Source organism: Dermacentor variabilis, chromosome 2, assembly GCF_050947875.1.
Source record: "Dermacentor variabilis isolate Ectoservices chromosome 2, ASM5094787v1, whole genome shotgun sequence".
Lineage (NCBI taxonomy): Eukaryota > Metazoa > Arthropoda > Arachnida > Ixodida > Ixodidae > Dermacentor > Dermacentor variabilis.
Window position 1 is genome coordinate 79,907,652 of NC_134569.1, and position 27,157 is coordinate 79,934,808.

At 43.0% G+C, this 27,157-nt stretch overlaps 2 protein-coding genes across 2 annotated transcripts; one reads left to right on the forward strand and one right to left on the reverse strand.

Moving 5' to 3' along the window:
* Positions 1 to 256: 256 nt before the first annotated feature.
* Positions 257 to 1,354, reverse strand: LOC142570891 (immediate early response 3-interacting protein 1). Its single transcript, XM_075679196.1, has 3 exons — positions 1,154 to 1,354; positions 970 to 1,065; positions 257 to 412 (listed from the first exon to the last, which is right to left on the reverse strand). Exons 1-3 carry the CDS (start codon positions 1,242 to 1,244, stop codon positions 357 to 359), a joined length of 243 nt encoding a protein of 80 aa, XP_075535311.1. The 5' UTR covers positions 1,245 to 1,354; the 3' UTR covers positions 257 to 356.
* Positions 1,355 to 1,703: 349 nt separating this feature from the next.
* Mat1 (CDK-activating kinase assembly factor) lies at positions 1,704 to 27,157 on the forward strand. Its single transcript, XM_075681057.1, has 7 exons — positions 1,704 to 1,782; positions 4,836 to 5,015; positions 6,502 to 6,575; positions 8,587 to 8,757; positions 18,864 to 18,934; positions 25,607 to 25,844; positions 26,844 to 27,157. Exons 2-7 carry the CDS (start codon positions 4,850 to 4,852, stop codon positions 27,066 to 27,068), a joined length of 945 nt encoding a protein of 314 aa, XP_075537172.1. The 5' UTR covers positions 1,704 to 1,782; positions 4,836 to 4,849; the 3' UTR covers positions 27,069 to 27,157.

Sequence of the window (27,157 nt, forward strand, 5' to 3'; positions counted from 1 at the left end):
TTTCTCTATGAAAGTACAGCCCATATAACCCGTGTCAAGAATTGTCACTGCTGCATTTGACATGACTCATCGATATACTGGCACTGAGCCTTTAGTCACTTTAGCTCACACAAATCTCCAGTTTTTCGTTCCATTCAATATTACCTTGAATCTACAGGTTACTGCGACAATGCTCTGCAACAAGATCTCGATCTAATCAAACGGGAGCACAGAAAGACATGGTGTCTAAGCATACAATAAAATTGCTTCCATAAGGTATAGGAAAACAGCCAGAAATTTTATTCACCTGACAAGCACAATGTACAAAAAATCATATTTGCACGAAAGTAGGGTGTAACACCAAGCGAAGCCATTAGTCACCCAAAGAGTAACTTGAAAATTATGACCACGCTGTTGAAGAAGATCAGCGGTACTGAAACAGAAAATGTATAGCGTGTTCTGCTTCAGTTTGCAGCGTGTAAGCAGACTGTACACTCAAGCAACGAATGAAACAAAAATACATAACTATAGCAATGAATGAAAGAAACATAAATAACTACCCTTAGCAATAACGCTGTCAACAGGTTTAACTGCAGGACCACAATGCAAAAAGCGTTTATGTTCTAATCTGAAACACTCGCACAAAGCAACCGCAAAACGAAAGTGACACCTCAGACGGTGAAGTTACCAAGCATCAACTAGAGAAAGGACGCCGCGATGAGAAACGTTGCTTGTTATCACTCCCCGTATAATCAATGCCTAATCTAGGCACTATATTAAACGACGATATCATGTCCGGTACGACAACCTTTGCCGAGCAGAGTTCAACACCTTCCGGCTAAAAAATGTGCGTATTTTTATTATCACAGCTGAGTGGTAATGTCTTGCTATCTTACAGAGTCAACTGCCTTACAGAGGGATTAAAACGCGGCTTTACACGCATGGTAAGAGAGCGCGATACGATATGGCCAGAGTGGTGAAGTTACTTACTCCTCATAACCGTCCGCACAGAATGAATCAAATTAATTATCTGCGACTTAGCACCAGGCTCGAACCCATGCGCGGCTTGCTCTCGGCCCCAATTTACTGGAAAAAAAGAAAATTCGCTTATGAACGACACAGCTTTGACGCCCTGCAGCTGACCAACAGCAAGGCCGAGTGTAAAGTATCTTACTCTTTTCCAGAAATCGCTTCTCGTGCAGCACGGCAATGGCATTGATACATAACAGCGCTGCTTCGATCAAGTTGTACAGGGTGAACGCCATGAGGTAGTATGACTGGAAGGCAGAAAACAAGACCTCAATTTGACAGGATTTTGCTCGCACCTTAATGCATGGCGCCAACAGCGACACGCGCAACAGCCCGACAAAACGCGCGTGGCGACCCACAGCATCGGCAATGAAAAGTATCCTGGGGTATAAAAGCACTATGTACGACAAAAACGCTTTTATTGTTGTATGGGAAGTATATATCTGCGATAAAATTTAATCGACAACGAACTGCAGTATTCAACAACAAGTTGGTTCCTGTTCGTATTGTTCGTTCTTCAGGCCAGCCCCGTTGCTCCTTCTCCAAACGTCCAGCAAACGTCGTCGACATCGCGTAAATGAGGAAAGGGGAAAAAGAAGAATAATAATAAAAAGGAAGGGGAGCAAAAGGCTAGGTGGCGCCAGCCGCCGCCCGTTACAAAGGGTATAGCCAGTGGTATAGCCGCCATCCATCCATCCATCCACCCAAAGTTTCCCGCAATTTCTATGTCGTCCTTGGTGCCACCGTTCGGTGTATAAACTGCTTGGAAACTGGGTAAATACATGTTGTTAGCTAATGGCCGTTTAGTAGTATTCGGTAGTGACTCTTCTTGTTAAATTCATATGTCTGTGACTTCGCATAGTGAGTTTGCTGCCGACGAGCTTGATGCGTGAGCGCCAAGCGCTAAATGGAAACGTTGCGAGTCTAGAGTAAACGTTTATTATGTTACTGCGTGCTTTAAAAGAGATTATATACTTGCAGATCGTGCAGTAGCGATTAGCAGCGAGTTCAACAGCAAGTTGTCAATACCGGTGCCACACGACCACTTTTGATCGCGACCAAGCCCGATCCGGATCGAAATTCACGACTGCGATTGGCGCACTCGCGCAGCTTGCATAAAAGGGGCAATCACGACCGAGAAATTCGATCCGGATCGGGCTTGATCGCGATCAAAGCTGCGCCGTGGGACACCTCTTTTAACTTGAAGTTCCGTTCGGTTCCCTTACATCACTCGTAGTGTTCTCTCGCAACTCTACATAGTACGTATCCTTGAAATGAAATGCCAACCTTGCGAACAAGGTCACGGTGAGGCTTCAATTCAGGTAAAAATAACAGCGTCATCATTGTGCCCAACGAGAGAGACATTCGAGCTAGCTGAAACTTGCCATCCCCACCATCACGCACAGGTTGCGTTATGTATGGTTCTGTATCCCGAGAGCTAAAAATGTCACTCATGCTAAACCAAGTTTCTGGTTGAGAACAACATCCACACATTAATTCATTACCGCGCCTGTAGAAATCGGTCAATTTGATCAACAGTTTTTTTCTACGCGTTGTTGAACATTTATGTTGCAATTCCGTCTGAAATTACGGCTGGACTTTAACGAATTCTCAGATTTGACAATTTTTGTCATATTGGAGAGTCTGGAAAAATAAAACTTCGACGGGAGGTATTGAAACTAGTCTCCAGTGCATCTACAATAAAAATACGCAAAATTTGCGTTTTGGTGAACTTGGCATCATAATTTTGAACTGGAAGCAGTGAAGACCCAGAAACTTCTCTCGGGTTGTCTCAAACAACGGTCGATGCTTATGAGTGTTTGTTATTTTGGTAATTGTTTTTCGGATAATATCAAGTGCAACTTTATTTTCCCCACCATGGGTTGCTTTTATCTATCAGTCCTTTGACAGCTTATGTATAAATTATTACGAGCAATCCTTCCTGTCATGTGGAGTTTTCACTCACACAAGAGCACGCAATTGATTATAGACCAACCTTCGACCAAAGCTTGACTAGCTCTGTAATCTCTTACATTTGTAATGCTGTCTATGCAGGTGCCGTTATTCATTACTGTACAATATTGTGCAACACTTCCCATTTCTGTACAGCATTGTACAGGAACTGATCAAACCATGTGGAGGCTCCAATGCCAATTGAACACACACTAAACCACCTTGCTTGCACAGCAAAACTGATTGAACGCAATAATCAAGTATGAGAAGGCTTCTGCATGCTCCCAGACCTGACAACCATTGCTTTGCAAGCCTAAAGAGTGCAATCAAAAATAAACCAGGTGTCTGCTGGCATGAGTAAAAACAAATGCTCCCTGTGCAGTGGGAACTTATTAATTTTTGCAAAGCTACTGCTTTCCCACATAGTATGGGTGTCACTATGGCTAGTATTGATATCAACTAAACTTCATAATAACTTTATTTTGTGTGTGTGTGTATGAGAGAGAGCTGACTTACAAAATTTGGGAACTAGTAACCAAATGCACATTTTGTATATTTTAATTTGTTTTACTCTCAGCACTTAAACTAAAATAGAAGTTTCACATAAGAATTCTAAAAAGTTCTCTGAACAAGCATTACTGATACACATCCATTCGAAACAGCAATGATCAAGCTATAAATTTATGTATTGCAGTATATGTTGCAAATACTATGCCTTGAAATAATACGTTACGGTATAAAAGCATGAAAATGAGCACATTTCTAGCAGTAAAGATAGAGTTAAGCTCGAAGCCATGCCTACTGTTCATGCATAAAATAATGTACACAGGGAAACAACTATTGGCAAGTTAATTGATAAAGAGCTGTGCTTGCTAGCATGCAAGCACCATTTGGTCGGCTGAAGGTTCAGCTATAGGCTATTGTACATAGTGTTACAATGCATGCTGAATGCCATTGTGTTCACTGCGTTGCAGCTTTGCTTCAGCATTATGTTCGATTTTCCTGCCGTTAACCTCTGGGCTTTTGTGTCAAACTGTCGGGGGGTGTGGTGACAGTGAAGACGCAGGAAGTCAAACAACCCGATGACAAACAGGAAAGGTTTTTTTGGGCAAACTTGTGCCCTCAAGGCTTACTGGCCACGATAGTAGTAAGCACTTTCATTGGTAGCTGTCATGCTGTCCCCCATTTATAAAGCTGTCATCGCATGCTTTAGGTTATCTTGAGGTAACTGCTCATGTTTGAAAATGTGCTACAGTAATCAGCCATCTTGTGTACAGTCTGATAATATGGACCCGTCTTCATGGGTCTACAGCATTTGAGATGCACAGATACACCCTAATAATTGCACATTGTGCGACAGTACATGCCTAATTGCATAACAACCTAAAAGTGACAATATTGCTTACCACTATTAGTTTTATTTCTGTTCTTCATTTTCTGCAGTTACTCATAGTTGTGATGTCCTTGATTGCACTGGTAAAAAAAAATGAAATGCGATGTAGTACGAGCAGAAAACTGCGCTAAACAAAATGACGAAGAGGACACACACACCACAGCGATGACTCTAGTCACTGCTGTTTTCTACTCATAATCATGCACCAACCAGACCCAGTGCGTGCCCTTCTGCAACCTAGTGTTTTCTTGGACCACTAACTAAACTGCTGATGACTGCAAGCTCAGAGCAGCAGTAAAATATCGGGGCAGAACTCCTTTTTGAGGTGTGTTATGTGGAGACGGGGAGATGCACTTTATTATACATCCATGCTCAGAAAATTTTCGGAAAAGTAAACCACCAAGTCTATAGCATTTCAAACTGATTCTGTGTGTCCTAAGTTCTTCAAATTCTGATGCTTCGTTTACCTTGTTTGGAACAGTTTCACTTGCAGCCATGGATGAATTGGCTTGCCCACGATGCCGGACGACAAAGTATCGCAACCCCTCATTGCGGCTTATGGTGAATGTCTGCGGCCATGCCCTGTGTGACAACTGCGTGGAACTTCTCTTTGTTAAGGGTTCAGGGGCCTGTCCACAGTGTAATGTGCCTTTGAGAAGAGGTCAGTGTTTAACTTTCACATTTACCATTGTTGCTGTTGTGTGACGTAACTATACAAAAGGAGAAAAAAATCCCTGTACCAATTCTTTTATTTTATCATTTTGGCATTTAGCTGTACATTCTTGTGGTTACATAACTGGGAAATAATGTGCAAATACCAACATTTGATAAGCATAATGTAGATGTAGTCTATTTACCTTTTCTATGAGCTTTAATTGGGGCATCATCATCGTCATCTTAATCAAAAACTCACTCCATCGCTATCTTGTGGTGACAATGACATTGTCGCTGATGGTAATCTGCTGCCAATGCCTTGAGCGCACTTTTGGTTTCGTACGTAACTAACGCGCAGACAGTTTTTGGGCCAATGTACTTTAAAAGAGGTGTGTGTTGAAAATTGGAAAATACATAGTTACTCATGGTGAGGTGCCATTTTCACTTGAAACTGTTTATAGGGCAAGCCGAAAATTTGCATTTTTCAGCGGGACATAAATTGCCTTCAATATATTCGCTGTCCCTCTACAGACAGTATGTAAGTGATTGGTATTGCAGACGTGCGCCCATTAAATTGTGATTCTAAATCACAGTTCCTCTGAGTACAATTTCATTGGAACATTCATGTGTAAAGCTTCATCTTCCAAACAATGGATAGGGACATACTGATGTATCGTTGTGTCACACAAGTGCCAAATGCAGCCTTTTCTGGCTAAGTGTGTCATGCTGATTCAGGTTGGAATAATCAAGTACTGGTGAAATCACAAGATGCAGGCAGAAGAAAATAAGCAGCTTCTTTATGGCATTTGAGGAAGGCTTATTTACTAATGTTAGATTAAGTCAGTTATGAATTCACTGCCAGTAAAAGCGTTGAACACTGTGTATTGGCTTGACGTTTGTTCATAAAACAACAGCTGCAGCTTACAACCTATCTCCTTTCTTTTTTTCCCCCTTGTTACAGTGGACATCTCATAATAGGACATCTTCCAATTTGGCTTTTAATTTCAGTTGTATTGTGTTCATAAGTTATAAATAATTCCATTTCTTCACAATTCTGTAACTTTATTCGAACTTAGGCAATTTGAGCCTCTGTGCATATTTTTCCAGGTGTGAATTGATGGAAGTGTCATGGTTAAACCAGTGCAATAAACATACTCAGGTCATGAGAAGGTACTTACATAAAAGTATCCCATATAAGTCTTAATATGGACAGGTGTTTCCAGTGTCTCAAGGTTTCATACATGAAGCTGATTCAACCATAATGTGGCAACAACTTGCCGAAAGCTGCACATTATTTAATGGAAGTCAACTGTATTAGTTCACTCCAAGGATATACAGAATCGCTTCTCGGTAGCCGTTTCTTTTTGTGTGCATGTGCATATGTGTGTTCGTGTGGTTATGTACCTGCTAACACAACATGTCATGACAACCACTGAAAGCTCATGCTTATTTTGTCTGCAACCAACATAAATTACTATTTGAACAACTTGCAGGCAATTTTCGGCTGCAAATTTTTGAAGATTCGAAAGTAGAGAAGGAGGTGGACATAAGGCGGAAGATACTCAAGGTACTCTGTTTTGTTTTTATTCTTGATTTTATTTTCCCAGATAGTAAAAAACTGCATTTACTGAAGTCAGAGCTGGTATTTTTCCTTCAAGGCCTCAAATATTGAACTCAACAATTGGCCTATATTGAAAGATGTGATCTGACAGGAAAAATCTAGGGCTGCTGTTCCAAGATCCCAAGAGTAGCATGGAGCCACTTAGTGCACCCGTCAACAAGCTTTTTTAAATGACACAGAGGGGGGGGGGGGGGGGGGTGCCACTTAGCTAAGTGGCTAGAGCTCACCGCTACTGGTAACACCAACCATGTACTGCTAAGGCGGAAGGGACCTGAATATCAGCCATGCAATACAGCATTCCTGCTTAACTGGTCGTGTGACCTTTTTGGGCAACGCTAAAATTCAAAATGGCTGGGCAAAACTAAGTGCAATGGATTATAAGAGGAAAAACATGTCAAGAAATCGACTAATGTCAGTTCAGAGCATGGTCATATGCACTTAGAACAACAGTGAACATTTAATGTATCATGCAATCATGCAGTGGATTTGTGTCTAGCATCACATGTGAGAGAAAAGGGTGTTCATTTTGGTATTGCTGACATTTTAATTGTTTTTAGCTGAGCAAGAGGTTATGATATAAGAGGAATGATATAAACTTTTCTGTCATCATTCAAGTAGTGTCATCACGTTGGGTAGTGTGGAGCATGTGTTCTTCTGGTTACCAATTAGTCACAGCTTGGCTACCTCCTGGGCTGTTTTTGTCTCCTGTAATCTAAGTAAGCTAGTTTTTGGCAACTTTAGATAATTTCTTGGCTATATTTTCCGAGCTCAGGACCTGGATACCTGGGCAAGTATCAGCCTAACTACTATGGTACACTACAGTACAGACATGTAGCTGCATCATACTCCTTGCTGTCACAGTGAATGGATGACCTGAAATAAAAAATAAGGTAATGCAAAATGCAATACTACACACAGGCCCTGTGCTCCTCGATCATTTGTGCCAGTGGACGGTGCCTAGTGCAGCAACAATGCAAGTGGAATTATTCTTGCACTCTATTTGCAAGGCAAAAAAATTTAAAAAAGTAAATGTCTGGTATATCTAATGTGTTTTCACACATAAGGTAAATAATAGCCTTTGTATGCTTTGTACAATGGTTGCATTCAGGTGTTTCGTAGAATGTGCTACATTTTTTTCTGTATTTTGAAAGTTAGGTCAGTGAAAGCATGCTTAATCAACATTAATTAATAGTTAACATTAACATACACTCTACCTTTCCTGCTACATCAAACTGCTCATTCCTGCCGTGGTGGCTTAGTGGGCATGGCATTGCGCTTCTAAGTACAAGGTAGCGAGACCAGATTCTAACCACGGCAGCTGCACTTTGATGGGTGCAAAATGCAAAAATGCCTGTGTACCATGCATTGGGTGCGTGTTAAAGAACGCCCAGGTGGGCAAAATTAATCTAGAGTCCCCCCACTATGGTGCACCTCATAATCATATTGTGGTTTTGGCACGTTGGGTTCCAGAATTTAATTTCACTTTGTTTCATTCACTTATACAAGCTTCAGTGCCTCCACGCACTAGCCCTTGATGTAACCTGATGAAAAATATTGAGTTAGTAAACTATGTTTGCAACATGCTTTTATCTTGAAGCGAAGCTTCTTATGATTTAGTCATTGATACTGTACTGACATAATGCACAGTAAACAAAGTGTGCTCTAGTAAACATAGCAATTACTTGTGTCCGTGTTGTCCAGTTCTCTTATGTCCGTGTCTGCACGCCTTACCCCTTTTTTGCATTATGAATCCTCACCAACTGGCTCAGCTTTCTGTTGTTATATCTTTTAGTTTTTCCACTGAAACCAGTTGTGTCTAGCATTTAGCAAAATTCAGTCACTGAGTACATTTTTTACTTACCTTGACTCTTTGCGTTTTGTCTTCAAAAGAGGCTAGAATTGTTATGTTGACCGCTTATGATGGCATTAATATATGGGACTGTAATTTGGTTTTCAGGACTACAACAAGCGTGAGGAGGACTTTGAGACGCTGCGGGCTTACAATGACTATCTCGAGGAAGTTGAAACCATAATTTACAACCTGGCCAATGAAATTGACGTCGAGGCAACACGGCGGAAAGTTGAGCAGTACAAGAGGGAAAATAAGTCCCAAATACAAAAAGGAAAGGTATGCAGTCACTGTTTATATTTTCTGGAACTCATTCAGCATGCTTATTTGCACAGCATTAATGGCTGGTAGATTTTGCTTGTGCGGTGTGGTGCTGGAGAGATCTTATTAGTTTTCTTCATGGTGGATGTTGTGTTCAGTGAAACCTCACTACTGCGAACACCACATTATAGCAAACCTTTCAGAGTAACATATTTCTCATAAATTCCTTGCTGACTGCCTATAGTTTCAATGTAAAAATATTTCAGTACTAGTACAAACTTCAGAATACCGAACTCTTCAGAATAACGATTTTTACTCAGTTTCCTTATCATGTTAACAACATCTCAGTGCAGTGAAAACTTGATATAATAAACCTCAGGGGACTGTGGTAATTTGTTTGTTATTCTGAAAGATCGTTATAGTGAAAGCCCCAAAATGAACCTTTCCAACCATCAGTTCGTAAGTTTTCACCATATGAGCTATCCACGAAAATGTTGCTGATGGCTTTCAGTACGTGCTGTTACTATTTTCCATAGATTCCGCTGCCACACAGCAATGAAATACCGTATAATGAGAGTGGCGCGCGCAGAACAGATCCTGATGCCGAGAAAACTACCGACAAAATGGTAGCTCTATTTCACCTACAAAGCCCATTGTTTCTTGATTTTTGTTTCTTTTTCACATTTGTTGCCGTGGACACCACAACTGTCTCACTGGAGGTGGACACCTGAACTATGTAAAAATGCAAGCGCGCCTAAACACTGTCTGGAAAGTGCAAAGTGCAACCATGTGGCATCTCGCGAGTACGGAGGTTACATTTCACCACGCGCATAGCTATAGCCGCAAAAAAAGTGCAAGAGAAAAAGGCGTGCACAGAGAAAAGGGGGAAAAAAGGAAGAGACGCACTTCCGTTGCGAGGCAACACTTTTCCGGGTGGAGCATGCGCTCGCAAAACCTGATGCATCGTCACTTTAGCTTGCCCGCATTCTTTCGTTCTTGGCCGCCGTCTCAGGTTTTCCAAACCCATGCACTGTGATGTCTGTTCTCTGCGCCTTGTCATCTGCTAGCCTACTGTTTCGGCTGCTGTGAAGGACACTCGGAAGAGTATTAGTTTGTAGTACTGAGATGTTAATATCACAGGGAAACAGAATAACGATCGTTATTCTGAAAAGTTCGGTATTCTGAAGTTCGTAGTACTGAAATATTGTTACATTTAAACTATAGTAAGCAGGGGATTTCTGAAAAGTTCGTCAATGTGGTGTTCGTAGTAACAAGGTTTCACTGTACTATGAAATAATACTATGAATAAGCGGTGCATGGGTTTGGATAACCAAAGGGGGCGTCGGTGGAGATAAATGCGAGAGGGAGCTTTCTTTATTGCGGAGGCGACGACACATCAGGTTGTGCTAGCGCATCGTCTGGCCAGACTAGTGTCACCTAGCAATGGAGGCGTGCCTCTTCCTCCTTTCGCTCTTCTTTTTGCACATGCCTCTTATTTTTTATGCACTTCCTTCTGTGTCTACACAGTAAAAGCTTGTTAATTCGAATTCCAAGGAGATGCTACGAAAATTCGAATTATGCAAAATTTCAACAAGAGAAAGTAAGAAAAAAGTCGCTCGATTAAGGTGCATATATAGTCCGACATAGCATGAGCGCGATGCGCTACGTCACGTTGACAAGAACAACTTGACCTAGCATTGTTCTTGTGACAATAACTACGTGTATAGTTCAACGCACTGGTGCAGCCACCATAACCGAACACGGCCAACATGGTGCGATGTGCCTGACGTCGGGATGGCTCTTGCCCTATCCGTGCATTTGTTGCACTGATTGTGCTGACCCACCATGCATGTCACGGATAAAAAAGGTGCCAACAGTCAGACACAGCCATTCAGACTGGCGTGCGGGGTGGGGATCATTCTGTGCATGCTCTGAAGAGAGCAGCCGCCAGCGCAGTCGTCGAAGGACGGCATTTCGGCTGGTGCAGTGCAAATGGAAGACTGGCCGCAAGCAACGTGCACCGAAAGCGTCTTGACTATAAGTGCACCTTTGCTCCACCAAGAGAGAAGTGGTTCATGTTGAGAAAGAAAAGGCTAGCGCTACCTTCTGCAGCCCTTGAGGGAACACGGCTCAGCACCAACAGGGAAGGGAAAGCAGGAGAAAAGGAGGTAGTAGAGGAGAAGTGCCGCCGACGCTCGCCGAAGGAACTAGAGCTGTGCTCTAAGATGCACTCACGAAACGCACAGCTTGCTGTGTCGTCAGCCTCCATTGTACTCTTGTAGCTACATCGGCGGCATGCTGATGACTATACAGTCGCAAACTGATTTTTCGGACTCCAAAAATTCGAACGTGCTCGATTATTCGGTCTGCTTCGCAGCAACGCTATTCTCCCCATAGACCATAATGTATAACAACTGCCGAAAGTTCCGACACCTTGCAACCTCTCGTCTGATTTTTCGGGCACTCCTTGAGCCAACTCAATCGAGAGCACCATGCACCGACTCTGACCGGTGCATGGTTTGACTTGCTGAACACCATTTTTGTTTTGAATGGAGCCTCCTTGCTGCCCCACGAAGTGACGCTACTGGAAATCCCCGCTCATCATCATCGTTTCTGCCTGGTTCGATAGAGTGGCTACAGCAGTTCCGGTCTCAGCTTAGTAAGCCATGTCAAGACAATCCAGCAGCTGATTTGTTTCTTTCTTCATGCACGACGCTGAGAGTAGGCCAAGTTTTTTCATTTGTGCAACTGGTGTTGGCGTGACGGCATGGTGGTGTTTGCTTTGTGTGCTGTGTCGAGGTTGCGGTAATCCAACGCAGCATGCAGAAACATCGCGTCAAGTGTCTAATGGCACCGACTGCGCTGGGGAATGCCAGCATGCGGGTGCCGGTAGGCCTAGGATTTGTCGCCTTCTGATGTGCTCCCTATTGACGCCAAAAATGTTCTGCCATGACCTGCGCAGTGGTTGCATCGCAATTCCGGACACCGTCTCATTTGACAGTTTCACAGGTGCTGACACTGCTGTACTGACATGCGCAGAACTTGACAATGGCGAGATCATTCGTCAGGTTTCTGTTGCACTGCCGGACGATGACTTCGAGTCGGAAGATGACACACTATATGCTACGCTGCCATTGCATGCGGAGCGTGTACAAGCAGTGACTGTGCTTTCAGCCACCTATAGTGACCGTACGACCCTCTCCGAGATTCAGGCTTATCTGATTGCGCATAAACAGAACAGCGTGCAATGGCGCATTCACAATTTCTTCAAGCCTACTGCCGAGCCCGAATAAGTACATGGAAATAAAGGATTCCTTTTTTTTTTTTTATCTGGTTTTTCGGACACCTGTTTATTCAGACATTTCTGTAGTCCCCGTGAGGTCCGCATAAATAGTCGGCGACTGTACATAGGTGGCTTCGAAGCACGCATCCCTGCAATGCTTTCCTTTAAGTAACAGCCACAAATCTCAAAGGCTATGCTTTTTGCTACTGCGAGCGCCGGTAAGTGTCACGGCTGCCATGTTTTATACATTACCTCATGCCGCTTCTCGGCAGGACACTTCATAGAGAAAGCACATAACCTCTGATATGTAACATAAAAAAAAAGGAAAGCAAGAAGAAGAAAGAAAGAAAGAAACACGCAGCGCCACGTCAACATTGTTATCTTGAAGGTTGTGAGGGAAAGAGAGAGGTGTTGGCCGTGCCTGTCCAGGTGCAAACGCGTCTCTCTCCAGTCAGGCCTAAACAAAGGGCCACAGAAAAAAAGAGCAAACCTGCACGGTCCGCGCGGTGAGATCAGGCAAATAGGATAATTCGAATTTGCGTTCTGGTCCCTGCAAGCATATGCATCATTTAATGACATCAAATTCTTGTTAATTCGAACATGTTATGCATCAGTTATTAATTTAGATGAGCCTCATCAGTGTGGAGTGCAACAAATGCACAACGCAAGAAAGCAAAAGTGGCACTAGTGTCCAACCAAAACGAGGAGGCAGAGTCAACATTACCATACCCACCAGTGGGAATTGTACAAAATGATCCGAAAACATTTACACCTTTCCATTCTTGCATTTTAATTTATGGTCGCACATGACACTGCATTGGCCACCTTCAGAACTGTGTGATTGTCATGAATGATCATACTGGTACCGACCACAGATTCATCTGCAGCAGTTATGGCGATCAGTGGCTTTGTTTTAGTTCATTGCAAGGTGCACACGATGTCACAAACACTGCAGAAGCCTCCGTCAAGGATAAAAAGTAATCTGATTGTAGCCCGTGAGCTTGTGGGAATGAAAAGTACTTCCACTAGGATCAAGAGGCGGATGTCTTGCGTTGCTGCCGCGCTGTGAAGGAAGACGTAAGGCCCTTGCTGCTGAAAATCCTTATCAGTCATGAGATGATGAGAATTGCAGTTTCTGTGCTGATGTTGCGCAAGGTATAAACAACGGTTGCAGATTTCTTAAACAAGCAAAGACATGTTAAGTAAGCATTTGCTGTCTTTTAGATAAATTCAATAATTCGACATTATGTTATTCAGACATATTTTCCAATCTCATGAGATCAGATTTAATTAGGCCTTACTGTACTATATGGAACAAAATTACTGAGACCGGCAGGCATTATGTAAGCATATGCCACAGTGGTCGACGCTGTAAGATTCTGCCTATGCAATCGGCTAGCTTCCTCAAGCCTGTAAATCCTCCAAAAGTTCACTTTGAGCTGGTTGGCATGGACTTGCTTAGTCTATTTCTGGTTTCTACTGCCAACCGATGAAGTACAGTTGCCACGAAATATATTGCTCTGTACTGCAAAAACAAGGCTTGGGGAGATGGGTTTGCACCAGGCTCACCCTACAAGCAATGGTCAAGAAAAGGCATGATGCTCCCCCACTCCGTACTACACGAAGGCACTATGGCAGGGTTCGTCAACTCTCCAACATGGCGCAGAGAAGGCTCCGGAATCAGATTGCCAACAAATACAGGTTTATTTACCCAAAATACAAGACAGTATGACAGTCACGACGCTTATAGACAAAGGCTCACTGCAAGACAAATCAGGTAAACGCACCCACTATGCTAGATCTAACCGGGTAGTGGTACACCAAGCTTGAGAATGAGAAGTCGCAGGACCAGAAGTCCCATGTAACCGACTCCCACGCCAGTGAGCATCTGCCACGGCGATGAAGCGCTCAGCAGAAGAGAGCTCGGGTAGAAAGGGTGCCTGGGGGCTGCCACTCGGGATGCCAGTCCAGGGTGCGTCCCACTGACATTTGCTCACGCAATGTCTCGACGATGGGAGAGAGAAGCATGGTTTGTGTGGGAAATTAGCTCCGATGTGATAGCCATGTCCACCACGTTGCCACGGGGGCAGCGGTTCCTGTAGATCAATCTAAGCATTATGCACGAGCTAAGAGACGAGGTGGGGGAAGGTGCTCCAATCCCTACAGGCTTGATTCATAACGTTGTCCTCCGTCACTGTGTGCCAGCTGTAGCCGTCACAGATTGCTACATCACCTTTACAGCACAGCTTGTACAGGAAGTTATGCAACTTGGTGGCACTGCGCACCGAAAATGTACGCCATACCACCCGCCAACACATAGCCTGACCAAGCGCCCTAACAAGACAGTTGCTGATATGCTGTTCTTGTGCGTTGCCGACAACCATAAGAACTTGGATGACATACTTCTATACATAACTTTCACTTATAGTATTGCTTCAGGAAAGCACAGGCTTGCTTACTTCACGCATTTAATTACTTACTTTCCTGCTTAATTCATGAACACAGAACTACGAGCATGTTAGACACTATGCTATTGCCTGACCCTTACACAGCACTCCTCTCCTGCATGCTCACTCCTTTGCTGACCGTGCTGAAAAGGCTTTACAGCTTGCATGGATGCATATTCAGTATCGGCAAAACTATGATGCCTGTTGTTCTAACCTCTGCCACAGAGAAGTAATTTATTGTGCCTATCTGAAAAATTATCGTGCCGCTACGTTGGCCCTTATGTGATTATGCAATGCCTAAACGACATCAACCATGATGTCATTCCAGCAGATTCTTCATGGCGTTCACGGCATAAGCCTGTGCTCAGTCATGCATACCATTCATATGAAGCCTTACTTCCTTGTCCTGTCACCCATGTCAACAACATTTGATGCGCCAAGTACCATATTTTGGCTGCTAGTTAGTGCAGGGTGTCTACCGACCGGGAAAACCAGGAATTCTCAGGGATTTTGAATAGTCTGGAAATATTCAGGGAAAACTCTGGGAATTTGTGCTTCTATCAGGGAAAATTAGCTGTAATTTTATTGAAAGGGAACAAAAGTCGCGCTAATGCTGGCTCGAGTAACAGACAAGAATCGTAACAAATCGTCTTTGATGCCGTGTCATTGACTGGTGGAGTTTGCAGTGTACAGTCAACAACCGATTTTCCGGACATCCGATTTCTGGGCATGCCCGATAATTCAGACAGCTTCGCAGCACTGCCAGGTACCCAATAGAGTCAATGTATAAGGACGTATGAAATTTCGGACGCAAGAACCATTCGGCCGTCCGGTTTCCCGGACTTTTTACCGTGACCACAGGTCCAAAACAGCGTTAATCAAAGTCACTACTGCCACCATTTTGATTATCTCATCGCCTCGAACCGGCACTCTCGCATGCAGATCCACTGGCAGCCGTAGCCACCACCACAGCAACGCTAAGCTTAGCTACTTCAACATTTGCCGTTGTTAGTAATTTGCTGCTGTTAGCAATGGCGGCGACTCAACCTTTGTAATCCTCATCAGTGGCTTTGAAGCTCAGGAAGCACGATGCATTGCATAGTGCCGGTTTTCGAAAGTAAGCTTCGCCTCAATACAGCAGTCTTATGCAGTGAAGAATACACGAAGTATTGTGGTCAAGCTTAGCAAGTGTGGGAAGAAGCAATTGTCACAGGGCCCAGTATGTATTCATTAATTATACAGGTGTGCACCCGCCGTCTCCTGTCACAGTACGAGCACCAATATACCTAATAAATGTAATGTACTAGCATGCCTTCAGAGCTTTTTCAGACGTGTCTGTGGTGATTTGAGCCCTTAAGGGCAGTAAGAGACATATATTCATTTTTTCTGACTGGCCAATTTTTCGGATGTTTTCGTGGCCCAAAGGGAGTCTGAAAAAAATTTGATGTTAACTGTACAACTGACCAAGAGGATGCTTCAAATGGTCCATGGGGCAAACGCACTGCTGGAGGAGGACAAAAACAGAAAGGACTGACTCATTGAGGAAGAAATGGGGAAGAAGTGTGCCACCGCTTCTTTGAAGGAGCTTGAGCTCAATAAACAAGTGTTGGCTGACGCCAAGATGCAGGTACCCCTCATCCAACCAAATAAACTTTAAAACGTGAAACGCAACACTGAGGCGTGTCGCGCGGGCTGAGAGTAGGTCAGGACAGGCGAGGTTGACTTTCCAGCTATTGAGAGAGAATCTCACTTATGGCATTGTTAGGCCTCATACCAATGAGCTTGATATCAGTTGATAGAAATAGCTCATATTCAAAAGTATTTGCTTTTGTATGCATCTCTTTTTATTCATATTTGAATATGTTCGACTTGATTAGCAATGGGCTTTACCACTTTTCTCGAAGATATTTTATTTGCTGTGCATTTTACTAACCCCTCCCTTCTGTTTTCTTCTTGAATAATGTAAACACTAATCCTTACTGACATACTAGTTCTGCGGAGACCAGCAATATGGAGAGAAGTAATTAATAAGGGGAAATGAGACATTTACCCAAACGTAGCTAAGTGCTACAAAGGAAGCTCTTGTAGTACTAAGCTACATTTAGGTGGACGTCTCATTTCCCCTTGTTAACTAATCCTTACTGTTCAAGCTGGATTAAATGTTTTTTTTTTTTTTTAACATGCTTACTAGAGTGACAGCATTGGGTGACATGATGTCAGCCCGTCTTGACCTAAAACAAAGTTCTTTGTCACTCGGGGAAAACTGTAAAGCTCAGGGAATTTGGAAATGTCAACTTGGTAGGCACCCTGTTAGTGTGACCTGGTTAAAAGTCACCAATACACTTCCCGCCATGTGTGAGCACACGTTGACATCATCTTCACAGACATTTGGGGTCTCACTTTTGTTTAGCAGAACACATAAAAAAGCTCAAAGAAATAGTGACAGTCGGCATATGGAAGTGGGCACTGGTCCAGTGCCTCATTTTTGCTTGCACCATGTCTCACTGTGCTGTGGTTGCACAGCTCTTGCGGCTACATGCATGATTCATTGATATGAGCATAGACGCAGCAGCAAGAAGCCCTGAAAGAAACTGAAATTTTCCTCTTATTAGCAAAATCGGATTCTGAATCGTGCAGTTCACCGTCCAGGACATTCAGCATGACTTTTCAAATGTGTAATGCTAGCGTTGCTGCCATGACCGTTCTGACCAATGACTTAACTATAGACTGATACTTCTCTTGTGGTTACTGCTGTTCTTTTTTGCAAGTACTCCAGTTTTAATCCCGTCTTGATTTGGCTGGAATGAGATATAGACAGGTTTTGATGAGGCTAGAACAGATTCTCACATAAGGGGAACTTTAGCCTTCCACGACAGAAAGAAAGGCTAGTAAGAAAAAAATAAGTGAATGTCCCCAGTACAAATGGCACATCCTTTTCTTCTTTCTTTTTGCAACGCAGTGTTTTTTATTACTTTCTTTATAAATAAATAAATAAACAAATAAATGACTTTCATACATATCACACATATCTCTGTTGGCCTAATTTTGACAAGATACACACCTCATTTACTGGTTTGTAGCTTGTAGCACAAGCATTATGCGTAAGCAGTCCAAAGTCAAGCATCTGTGTAAATAAGCAGAAATTATTTTCATTGTATATCAGTGACAGTCGAGGTCATGTTGCGCAAGTTTACTTGAGAGCATTCTAGAATGTGTGTTCTTCATTCTTCCCTGTAAATAGTCAATGAACTTGGGGAGGAATATGCAAGTGGTCATTAATGGCGGAGACACAATCCCTGCTATCCAGTTTAGATATCAGATCAGTCTTGTAGAATTGGCTATGCCAGGCTACTTCACCGGTCAAAGCTGTAATAGCAGTAACTTCACTCACAAAAGTGGCCCCCGTGACTGTCACATTTGTGAGATGGAATGTGTCCAAGAGATTCAGCAGCCATTATATGCCATTGAGAATTTCAAACGCAGTCACATGTTGGCTCCACAAGAATTTACATTCTGTAACAAAGTCCACATAATCAAGCAGGTATAAAACAATCAGGTTGATCCCTGGTCCCAGACAAATCTTATTGTGGTAGCAATCATACTGTCATGTTGCAGTGAACCACGCGACAATGCAGACACTCGAGAGGGTGTGGAAGGTTGTAACGTTTCCGGAGACATGCAGTGTGTGTGTACAAAAATTATGAAGCCAAGCAGACGCACTTTAAGGCTCCGCTCACGGCTCTGCCAAATCCAGGACAGCATTCTGGTTCCTGCTGCCGGCATGACCATTGCGCACATACAGATTAGCATTCCTGCTGATACCACACGGTGCATACATTGGTCTGAGTGTAACGGACAGTAAACGTCAGGATAAATCTAACTCTTTCATTGGGGCACTGACAGATGCTGACAGTTTTCCATTGGTCTCATCTTGCACACAATCTATGTGCAGTGCCGGTAATGCCACTGTCGGCGTTCCCCATCGCAACAGCTCTGCTGGGGGGGCTGTTGCTGCTAGGCAGCAGAAGTGGTCTTGCATGCTGCATTGCACCACATTGTTCCCAGATAGTGTTTGAACACTTTCTGAGGGTCTAAAACGCAACGCTAAACCTTGCTATTGCTTTCAATGCTTCTCACCTCCCAGCAAAATTGCCAATATTCTTTTTGATCTACAAAGTTTTCTTTTCAATAATATTTATACAGGCTTCCTTTGTAGTTTTGTGCTGCTATCGTGTGGATGGCAGTCTTTCCTTTCGTAGAACTTCCTTCACCCTATGGATTTCCACAGAACTGATTTGACGCACACACAAGAAAACCTGTTTGACAGGTGTACATAAAGTGCATGTGCTTACATTGCATATAATTTCTGCCCTTTTGTTCTTTCCACCTCACAGCTTAAAGCCTCAAAAGATGAGGAGTACTTGGAAGAGCTTTTGGAGCAAGAACGACAGGAGTCTGAACTGAGGTGCGCCATATACAAGTTGCATGTAGTGATACTGGCATCTGAATTACAGGAAACATTGTTTTTCACCTCCTGCTGTTACCTTCAGCACTACAAAATTTAATTTATTTATCGTGAACAAATATTAAGGCATTCCTGCCAAGTTATGATTTCAACCCTAAAAAAAGCTTTGCTCGTAGGGCTTAAGATTGTTGTCATGTCAGTGTTCATCTTACTTGTTGTGTTTAGGGACCCACTTAGAGCTGACACAAGTGATTTCAAGAAAATAGAAATGTGTATGACACTTGTGGTGGCTAATTGTGTCATGTTTAGATTATGTCCTTAATGTTTATTTAATTTTTTTCTGTAACTACCATATTCTTTTCCACAGCATGGTTCTTCCAATTTGTAGTGTTGCTGCTGCATTGCAGTGATGGGACGCTGAAAAATTTACATTATTTTCAAGTTTATGCACTCACTTACTGCACAGATTACTTGTGTGTTGACATATCTCACAGGAGCGAGAAGTGTGTGAGGTTTAGCATTTACCACTGCGTCATTGCCATGTTATACACTGCATAATGTGGCTATGCAAAGTTTCATTAATAGACAGTTTTAGTTTAGCATATGCTATACCATTGCGTACGCTATAAAATAGCGGGTCGTCACTGCATATGCGCGGAATGCTAAACAACCCATAGCGTATAGCATACGCACACTATTTCTCAGATTTAGCGCTAGCGTCCTTGCGTGGTTTGCGGAGTTTGCGGGGAACATGGCGGCGGTCCCGGCTGCCCGCTTCGAATTGAATTTGGCGTTGCTTTTGTAAAATCCACTTCGTTCATAGCAAAGCGCTTAGTCTCAGGCTGCTTTGACGACAGAGTATTATGGATAACCTTGTGGTGTTTTCGAGATCGCTTTTCGTTTCGAACGAGTCGAAGCCTAACAAAAGAAACATTTGAGAAGTCAGCGCCACCTATCACTACAGTTGGGAGATAGCCACGACGACGGCATATGGCCTCCAAGATCCGAAGATCTCACAGGCCAACTAAAACTGTAAAAAATGTGCGCTGCTTATAGTACACTATACCACAGCATATAGTGTACGCTATAGTTGCGTACGTTAAACTAAAACTGTCTAATAGTGTTTCTGTTCATCAGTTGTGCATACCTACTGATCCTTACAAACTTAGTGAACTTATGAATGAAAAAGCCAGCATTCTAGTGATTAAGCAGATTTTTTAAATATTTGGCTCAGTTTTTGTGTATCTTGGTTTCACGAAAAAAAAAAAAATTTGTACCCACTGCAGTAGATACATCATTTATACTGTCCCATTGTTTTTTGTTGTGGCTTAGTGGCTATGGCTTGCGCTTCTGAAAGCACATGCTCACAGGTCAGATTCTTGGGTGCGGTGGCCGCATTTTGATGAGAGCGAAATGCAGAAATGCTTATGTGCTTAGACTTAGGTGCATGTGAAAGGACCTGAGGTGGTCAAAAGCAATCTGGAGTCCCCTACTGCAGCATGCCTCATAATCAGATTGTGGTTTTGGCATGTAATACCCAAGAATTTAATCATTTTTCTTCCTTTTACATCTAAGTGAATGAAATACGAAACGGTACTAGTGTTTCTGGCTGAGTCAGTCTCATGTATTTTTAAAGCAGCAACTAATTTTTCAAATTTGAAAGTTTTCAAATTTTGGCTCGTTTGATGATTTCATGAATGTTGCGTTGAGTTTTACGAAAAGTAAATTCTGTTTGCGAATAGGTTTCATTTTTCGGTCTCTGAACCATCTGTTGGAAGTCTTTTGATAGTGAAAAAAATGCCAGATGTGGTACTTGCTTCAAGCAAGCTTGTGCAGACGAGTGCCTTAAGAGGAAGCTTTAGCTCGGGTGCTCCCATCTAATTACATGTAAAATGAGAATTCGTTTTTCTCAACCGCTGCACCAAATTTGACAAGGTTTGTTGCATTCAGAAGGAAAACTTAAAATCTGATGACTGTTGGTCTCAAATTTTTTATTTAGATCGTCAATATTTTATTAAAAATTGTCAAAAATCACAAATTTTCTGAAAGCGAAACTATCAAGTTTACAACTCTGTAACTCAGCAATGAAAGAAGATATCACAATTCAGTGAATTGCATATAATAATACATCCAAAGCGGACAAAATAGATATGTCACACATGATACAAAAAAAATTTAGTAAAATAGAAATACAACTTTTACAGAACCCTTGTACACAACGTAACGAATTCATGCAAGATATAAACTGGCATATCAAATTCGTCTGCTTTGAATAATCTAATAGATGCTGCTTACAGAACTGCAATGTCTGCTCTTGATACAGTCTTTAATATCTAAACTTGGTGCTTCTATTTTTTTTTTCTAACTTCCGAATCTTTGAAAATTCTTGTAAAAAAAGTAAAGCCCTAAATCAAAATTCCGCTACTAACACTCACTAGAATTTAACTTTCTCTCTCAAATACAACAATGTTCATTAAAATCAGCCCAGTGGCGTTTCTGCATTTTACAAGTATTTGAGTAGGGCGCATCTGAGTTGGACCCAAGCTAAAGCTTCTTCTTAAGCATGCAATATCAGCAACACTAACATTCTAAAACAGTTACTGTGATCTAAATACAATGCTATTGCTTGTCAGTATTTGCTGTGCCAAGTTTGTTGCTGTTTGTGTGTCACATCTGAAAGTGAATCAAATTAAAGTGCTTGCGTATCTCAGCAAAAACATGTGCTCAAGGCAAGCTGGCAATGACAATGCCAGCACAGATTCAGCATGCAAAATGAGCATGACTGGTAGTGTAGACTCAGCAATACAGTGAAACCTCGTTAAACCATAGCTGGCCGGAGTTCGGAAAAAGTATGTACTAAACGGTAGTACTGCTTAACCGAAGTAGAATGAGCTCGCCCACTTACCTGTCGGAAACGGAACTCAGAGAGAGTGTGATGAAAGGGAAAAAGACATGCGGTATTTATTCACTTCACACGACAAAAGTGTTATTTTCATTTGATTCCGCGGCGGCCTAGCAGCGACAACAGTGGCCTCAAACTTACTGAAGCTGCGAGGTAGCTTTTCAGCCAGCCCCTTCTTCTCGAAAAACACTCGCTTAGCAGATTAGTCGTTGGCACAAACACACAGGGCTCTTGGAGGCTGTTCTGATCTATGGGGCTTCAGTTCAGTTCAGTTTATTACCTTAAAGGTCCCCTGCTGGGGCATTACATAAGGAGTGAGTTTTTATAAAATAGCAAAAACATCGTGAGAAATAATCATTTAACAAAATGGTCAGTTACAAGTTCTGTGAATGAAGATGGACAAGTGGTAGTAGCGATGTTGGTGGGAAGGCTGTTACACTTGTTCTGCCGGGCCACCCGATGGAGATAATGCACCACCGTGTTTGCGCAACGAAAAGTGGAAACACTACGTGTTAACCGATACGTACGCAATAAACTGGTACGGTTAATGCAGATACAAAACACATTATGTTAATGGCTGCTGAATTGGGGATTTGTCTTTACTACCTTTAAAATGAAACTAATGAAGTTTTACTGTATAGCAAAAAAAAAAAAGCACTGCTGTGCCACAGAATTTTAGTACATGCTTGCATGTCACCAAAAGTCTTTGAAAGCTCTGTGCATGCTGTGGTGAAGGTATTCACAGACCAGATGCTGCAAGCATGAGTAATGGTCAACATTTTATTGCATCACTGGTCTAGCTCAGTTGCCACTGCAGCTCTTAAAGAACTTTTGCCGTATACTGCACCTTAACACGTGCCCAGTGATGCTGCTGCTGCACCAATAGCGCCAAACTGTGGCGAGAGGCGAACCCTGCCGCGTGCTGCTGTGTTTCAGTAGTATATGAGAAATCTGCACAGAAAAGCTTGCTCACGCTTTCAAACAGGACCGAGTCCTGAAGCGCCATTTTACCGCAGTGTCAAAAGTGACATGGCATGGACCAGCGACTGCATTAGCTCTACGGCGGTATGGGCCGAGCCTCTCCATTAAGCCTGTATTGTACTGCTGTTTCTTCCGTGGGATATTGTTTATGTTAAATACTTCCCACAATGACGCATGCGAGTTGCTCAGGCAATGGGACAGCCTCGCTTTTCAGGCAGCAGCAAGTAATCACGCTGGCCGAAGTTGAGCGGTGACCGAAGTTTCAAAGGCTTTTCGCTCAATTTTTCGAACATAACGCTTACATTGGCGGATGCATAGAGGCTGTGAACAATTTTTCTGCTATTCAATTTATCGAGCATCCTCCACATCTCTTGGCGTGGCAATTAACGACGTATGGAAGCTGCTAAGATTTTGGTCGGCTCGGCACCAAACAGCAACTTTCGCCACTGGATACCATTGAAGTGCTGCTAGCTAAGCCTTGCGGTATTGTACGGCCATGAAAAAATTTTAATGCCAGCTGATGTGGTGGCGGGCGACAGGTCATCGCAGCAAGGTAGCCTTCAATAAGTTCAGACCGGTAAACCACTTTGTTGAATGGGCGTGAAATCATGGGCTAGACTGTTGGCCGGAATCCGAGTTTGGGTCTATAGGCAACATGCCGGCAACTACCACAAACGCGTTCGCGAAGTCTTTTCTTGCGCTTATTGGGCAGAATGACGAAAGCTCACTCGTAGGCAGAAAGCTCCAAACTGAATTCACGCATCACAGCCTAATCTGACAGCGTTACAGAGTCACAGGTCACGTACATATTGGTCACATACAATGTCGACCATCGCAGTATTTCAAGTAGATATTATATTGGTGAAGCACCAGCACAGGGCAAAATAAGTAAATTTTTAATACCACTGGTGTGCCTTTTTTTTGACAGAGTGCTCCGTCTTAAGGGATACATTTATATTAGTGAGATGGTGCTGAAGGTTCTCAAAATGCTTCTGAATTTCGCAGGTAGCACGTCCAAATGCTTCCGTGCTTTTCTAAGCCACTGAAGTGCTATGAAGTACATATTAAGACAACACCACTTCATCCTAGTCCATAGCAATGACTGTGATAAAAGGGCGGAAAAAGTGGGAGGGGGGGGGGGCTCATTTTTGGTGCGGGTGAGTGAGTGAAACAACTTTATTCAGTCCACAGTAGACGCAAGTAAACTCAACGTCACCTGGCTAGGCCCACTCGGGGACCATCAGGTGAAACCTGACGGCCCTCTCGCGGGCCCTCTGGACTGCCAGGATTTGAGAGGTCTGGTCCTGGGCCTTAATATGCTTCATCATTGCCTCTTGAGTGAAAGGTGCTTGGATTTAGTTGGTGAACCAGTGACCACTGCTTTCACATGGCTTGTCCATTGTAAAAACCTCATATAATATAGTTCACAATCGCTTTCATACACCTGATCCAAAAGTCCATTTTACTGCTCCGAAATGCATGTTTGGCTGCTCCGAAAGCTGCTCTGAAATGACATGGGCCAGTATCATCACAGTGTACCTCATGGCCATAAACTGAAAGCTAAAATTCTGGCCAATTTTGAGTTCTCTTTGACGCAGTTCTATCTCAAATACACCTAATGCTATCTTTTCTTGTATAGAACTTTCTTCAACAGCCAGCATCTAGGTACCACATTTGAATAAGTATACTGCAGCACTTTGTATGTTTCTTTGTCACTCGCCTTGTCCCATCTTTTGAGCTGTTCTGTTCGAAGATACTGTACTCGTGAGCAACCTTCTGTGGCTACACAAGCAAAGTTACAGGACTGAAGCGCACTTGTGAGACCTCTGCTGGACATGCAGTAGACTCCCATTAAGGGAAACCCGGCTAAGCCGAATTTTTGGATATAAGGAATAATATGTGAACATTTGGTTTTTTCCCCCATAGACTCGATGAAGAAATAAAATAAAATTTAAAAATTCATTTAGCACTAACTACAAATTTGATTTAGCAGAACTTCCACAACTGTAGCTAACACCTGCTACTCGGCTCAGTGAGAGGCCGGTATTGAAGACCTGAGGACGATTCTGCTAGCTACACAAGAAACAAATGTTGTTTCTGTGGACATAAACAGCTAAGCCAGCATCAACGATGGCATGAAAGCCTGCTGGATTGGTCCCATAGAAACAATAGTTTAGAAAGTCTTCAAGACTTCTGCAGGCTATTAGGAACGACAGATTTACTACCGAGAAGCCACAAACATAAGCGGTATTGACACATGATGCACACGGCGCAGTTTTCAATTTCAAGTGATGTAGATGATGCAATATCCCTAGGCTGAGTAAGTTTCATTGCCATGGAAACATCATGTAAGAAGAAAACAGAGGCGGGTATGTTCGAACATGTGTGCACATGTATTAACGCTTTTGTCAAGAACAAGTGACATCAAGGGAGTATTATGCAGTATATTTCATCTTGTCGTGCTTATAGTTTGCTTGTTACAATGAAAAAGAGGCAAAACATTTATGAAAAGTTTGCTAGAGGCTTTGCTTTCTGGCCACAGCGGCATGGTATATAGGGGCACTGAGAGTGATCTGAAACTGGTCTCGATTACTTGGTATTTAAATACACATGCTAAAGCTCCGCCCCTGTAGCACTGCCTTTGCCGCATAGCCACACAAAGTTATCCATAGGTATAGTGTCTGTGGTCTAATGCTGTGGTCTAGCGACTTCTTTGAGTATATGTATTGCTTTGCAAATTTGTGCATTATTTTGCATGGGTGTGTAACTGTAGACCTGGATGTCCACAGACGTGACCAGCTGGCTGAAGTGGAGAAAGCGGCACAGCGCGAGAAGCTAAAGCAGAAGGAGTCGCTCATCGATGACCTCATGTTCTCGGATTTGCCAGCCAACAAGATCCTAGCCAGCCACGGAGACAAGCTGCGACAGGTGGCAGGTCCAAAGCCACTACCTCCAAAACCAGTCACGGCAGAGTTCTCCACTGGCATAAAGTTCCGGCATAAGGAGGCTTTCCTTCCCATACCAAAGGTTTTTTCTTTACTGTTTCTTTTCCCCCTTTGATATTTTTTACTGTAACCTTAACGTTTGTGTATTTGTGGCTTGCAACCTCAATTAGCTGCCACAAGCACCATAACATACCTGCACATTATGAATACTGTGTCGTCATACTGTGATGTTCATTACGATTGCTGCCACGTGGCACCTTTCACTTTTGTTAAACACTGCTGTCATGTGAAATACTTGTGGGCTGTATGCTAGCGTGCCTGCACAACAGAGGTCAGGGTTGTTTAATTGTAAATATGTATGGCAAAAATCGTTTGAGGGTTAAGAAGGGAAAATATAGTGACAGCACATCAAAGGTTAGTTCTCCACTTGTTACTACAGTGCGAACCTGGAAACACATTTGTCACTTGATCCTACCTAGAATGTTGCATCGATGGCAATGCCACTGTCAGAGCTGGAGATCAATACTATTTGGTTGCTTACTTACAAGGCTTGGAAACATTCTTGGTGGGACTCAACATAGTTCCCTACAAAATTAAATTAGGGAAGTCAGGTGCTCTGATCGTTCTGCTACCGTGAGAATGGTGGTTGTTAGTACAGGGATCTGTCTAATCATTGTGCTTATGGCTTCAAGTGTTATTGTGACATCATTTACTGCTCTTTATCTTTATAAATTTCCAAGCACTCTTAGTATTTTAAACAGCAAAGCAATTAATCACTGCACACATACATAATCAGTATTGCGGCAATTGTAACACAATACGTTGTTCAAAATCATAAGTTTGCGAAGTCACAAAGCCGCTTCAAGCCAGAAGGACAAAGTTTGGGCACATGCATGTACTAGCTATCATTCCTATGCTTGCTCCATCACCATGCTTGCAGTTTCCTTTGACACTGGTGTCAGGGTTCCCTCTAGAAAGTTTTCCAGGAAACTGTGGGACCAAACGTTCCTACGAAACTGTGCTTGAAAACACTGCCATAGCTATAAGATTGTGACTAAGTTGGACCACGCTATTTTTGTAGGTTGTTGAAGGCCCACTGTACAAGTACACTGCTCCCACGCTGGACCTGTGCGGGCCAGCAGCCCCAAGCTTGGAGTCGCTTTCACCTTTAGGCTACACAAACCATGTGCGAGCCACAGTGGAAGCTGAGGAGGCTGGAGGATTCCTGGCAGGGCTAGCTTGCCAGAGGGCACTGCAAGATGCGTTCTGTGGTCTCCATTTCAAGGTGGCTGAAGAAGTTTCATGACCGCTCGGTGTGCATCCAGCTGTATTCATCTAGCATTCATGCACATTTTGTAAAATAAGGAGCAATAAATTATTCCCTGTGATTAAAGC

Bases quoted from the DNA above. Each gene is read 5' to 3' on its own strand.
- LOC142570891 (XM_075679196.1), bottom strand. From the start codon at position 1,244: ATGGCGTTCACCCTGTACAACTTGATCGAAGCAGCGCTGTTATGTATC. The intron at 1,066-1,153 runs GTAAGATACTTT...CTTTTTTTCCAG, and splicing joins GAAGCGATTTCTGGAAAAGA to TAAATTGGGGCCGAGAGCAA. The intron at 413-969 runs GTAAGTAACTTC...TTTCTGTTTCAG, and splicing joins TGTGCGGACGGTTATGAGGA to TACCGCTGATCTTCTTCAAC.
- Mat1 (XM_075681057.1), top strand. From the start codon at position 4,850: ATGGATGAATTGGCTTGCCCACGATGCCGGACGACAAAGTATCGCAAC. The intron at 18,935-25,606 runs GTGCGCCATATA...GGATGTCCACAG, and splicing joins CGACAGGAGTCTGAACTGAG to ACGTGACCAGCTGGCTGAAG. The intron at 25,845-26,843 runs GTTTTTTCTTTA...CTATTTTTGTAG, and splicing joins CTTTCCTTCCCATACCAAAG to GTTGTTGAAGGCCCACTGTA.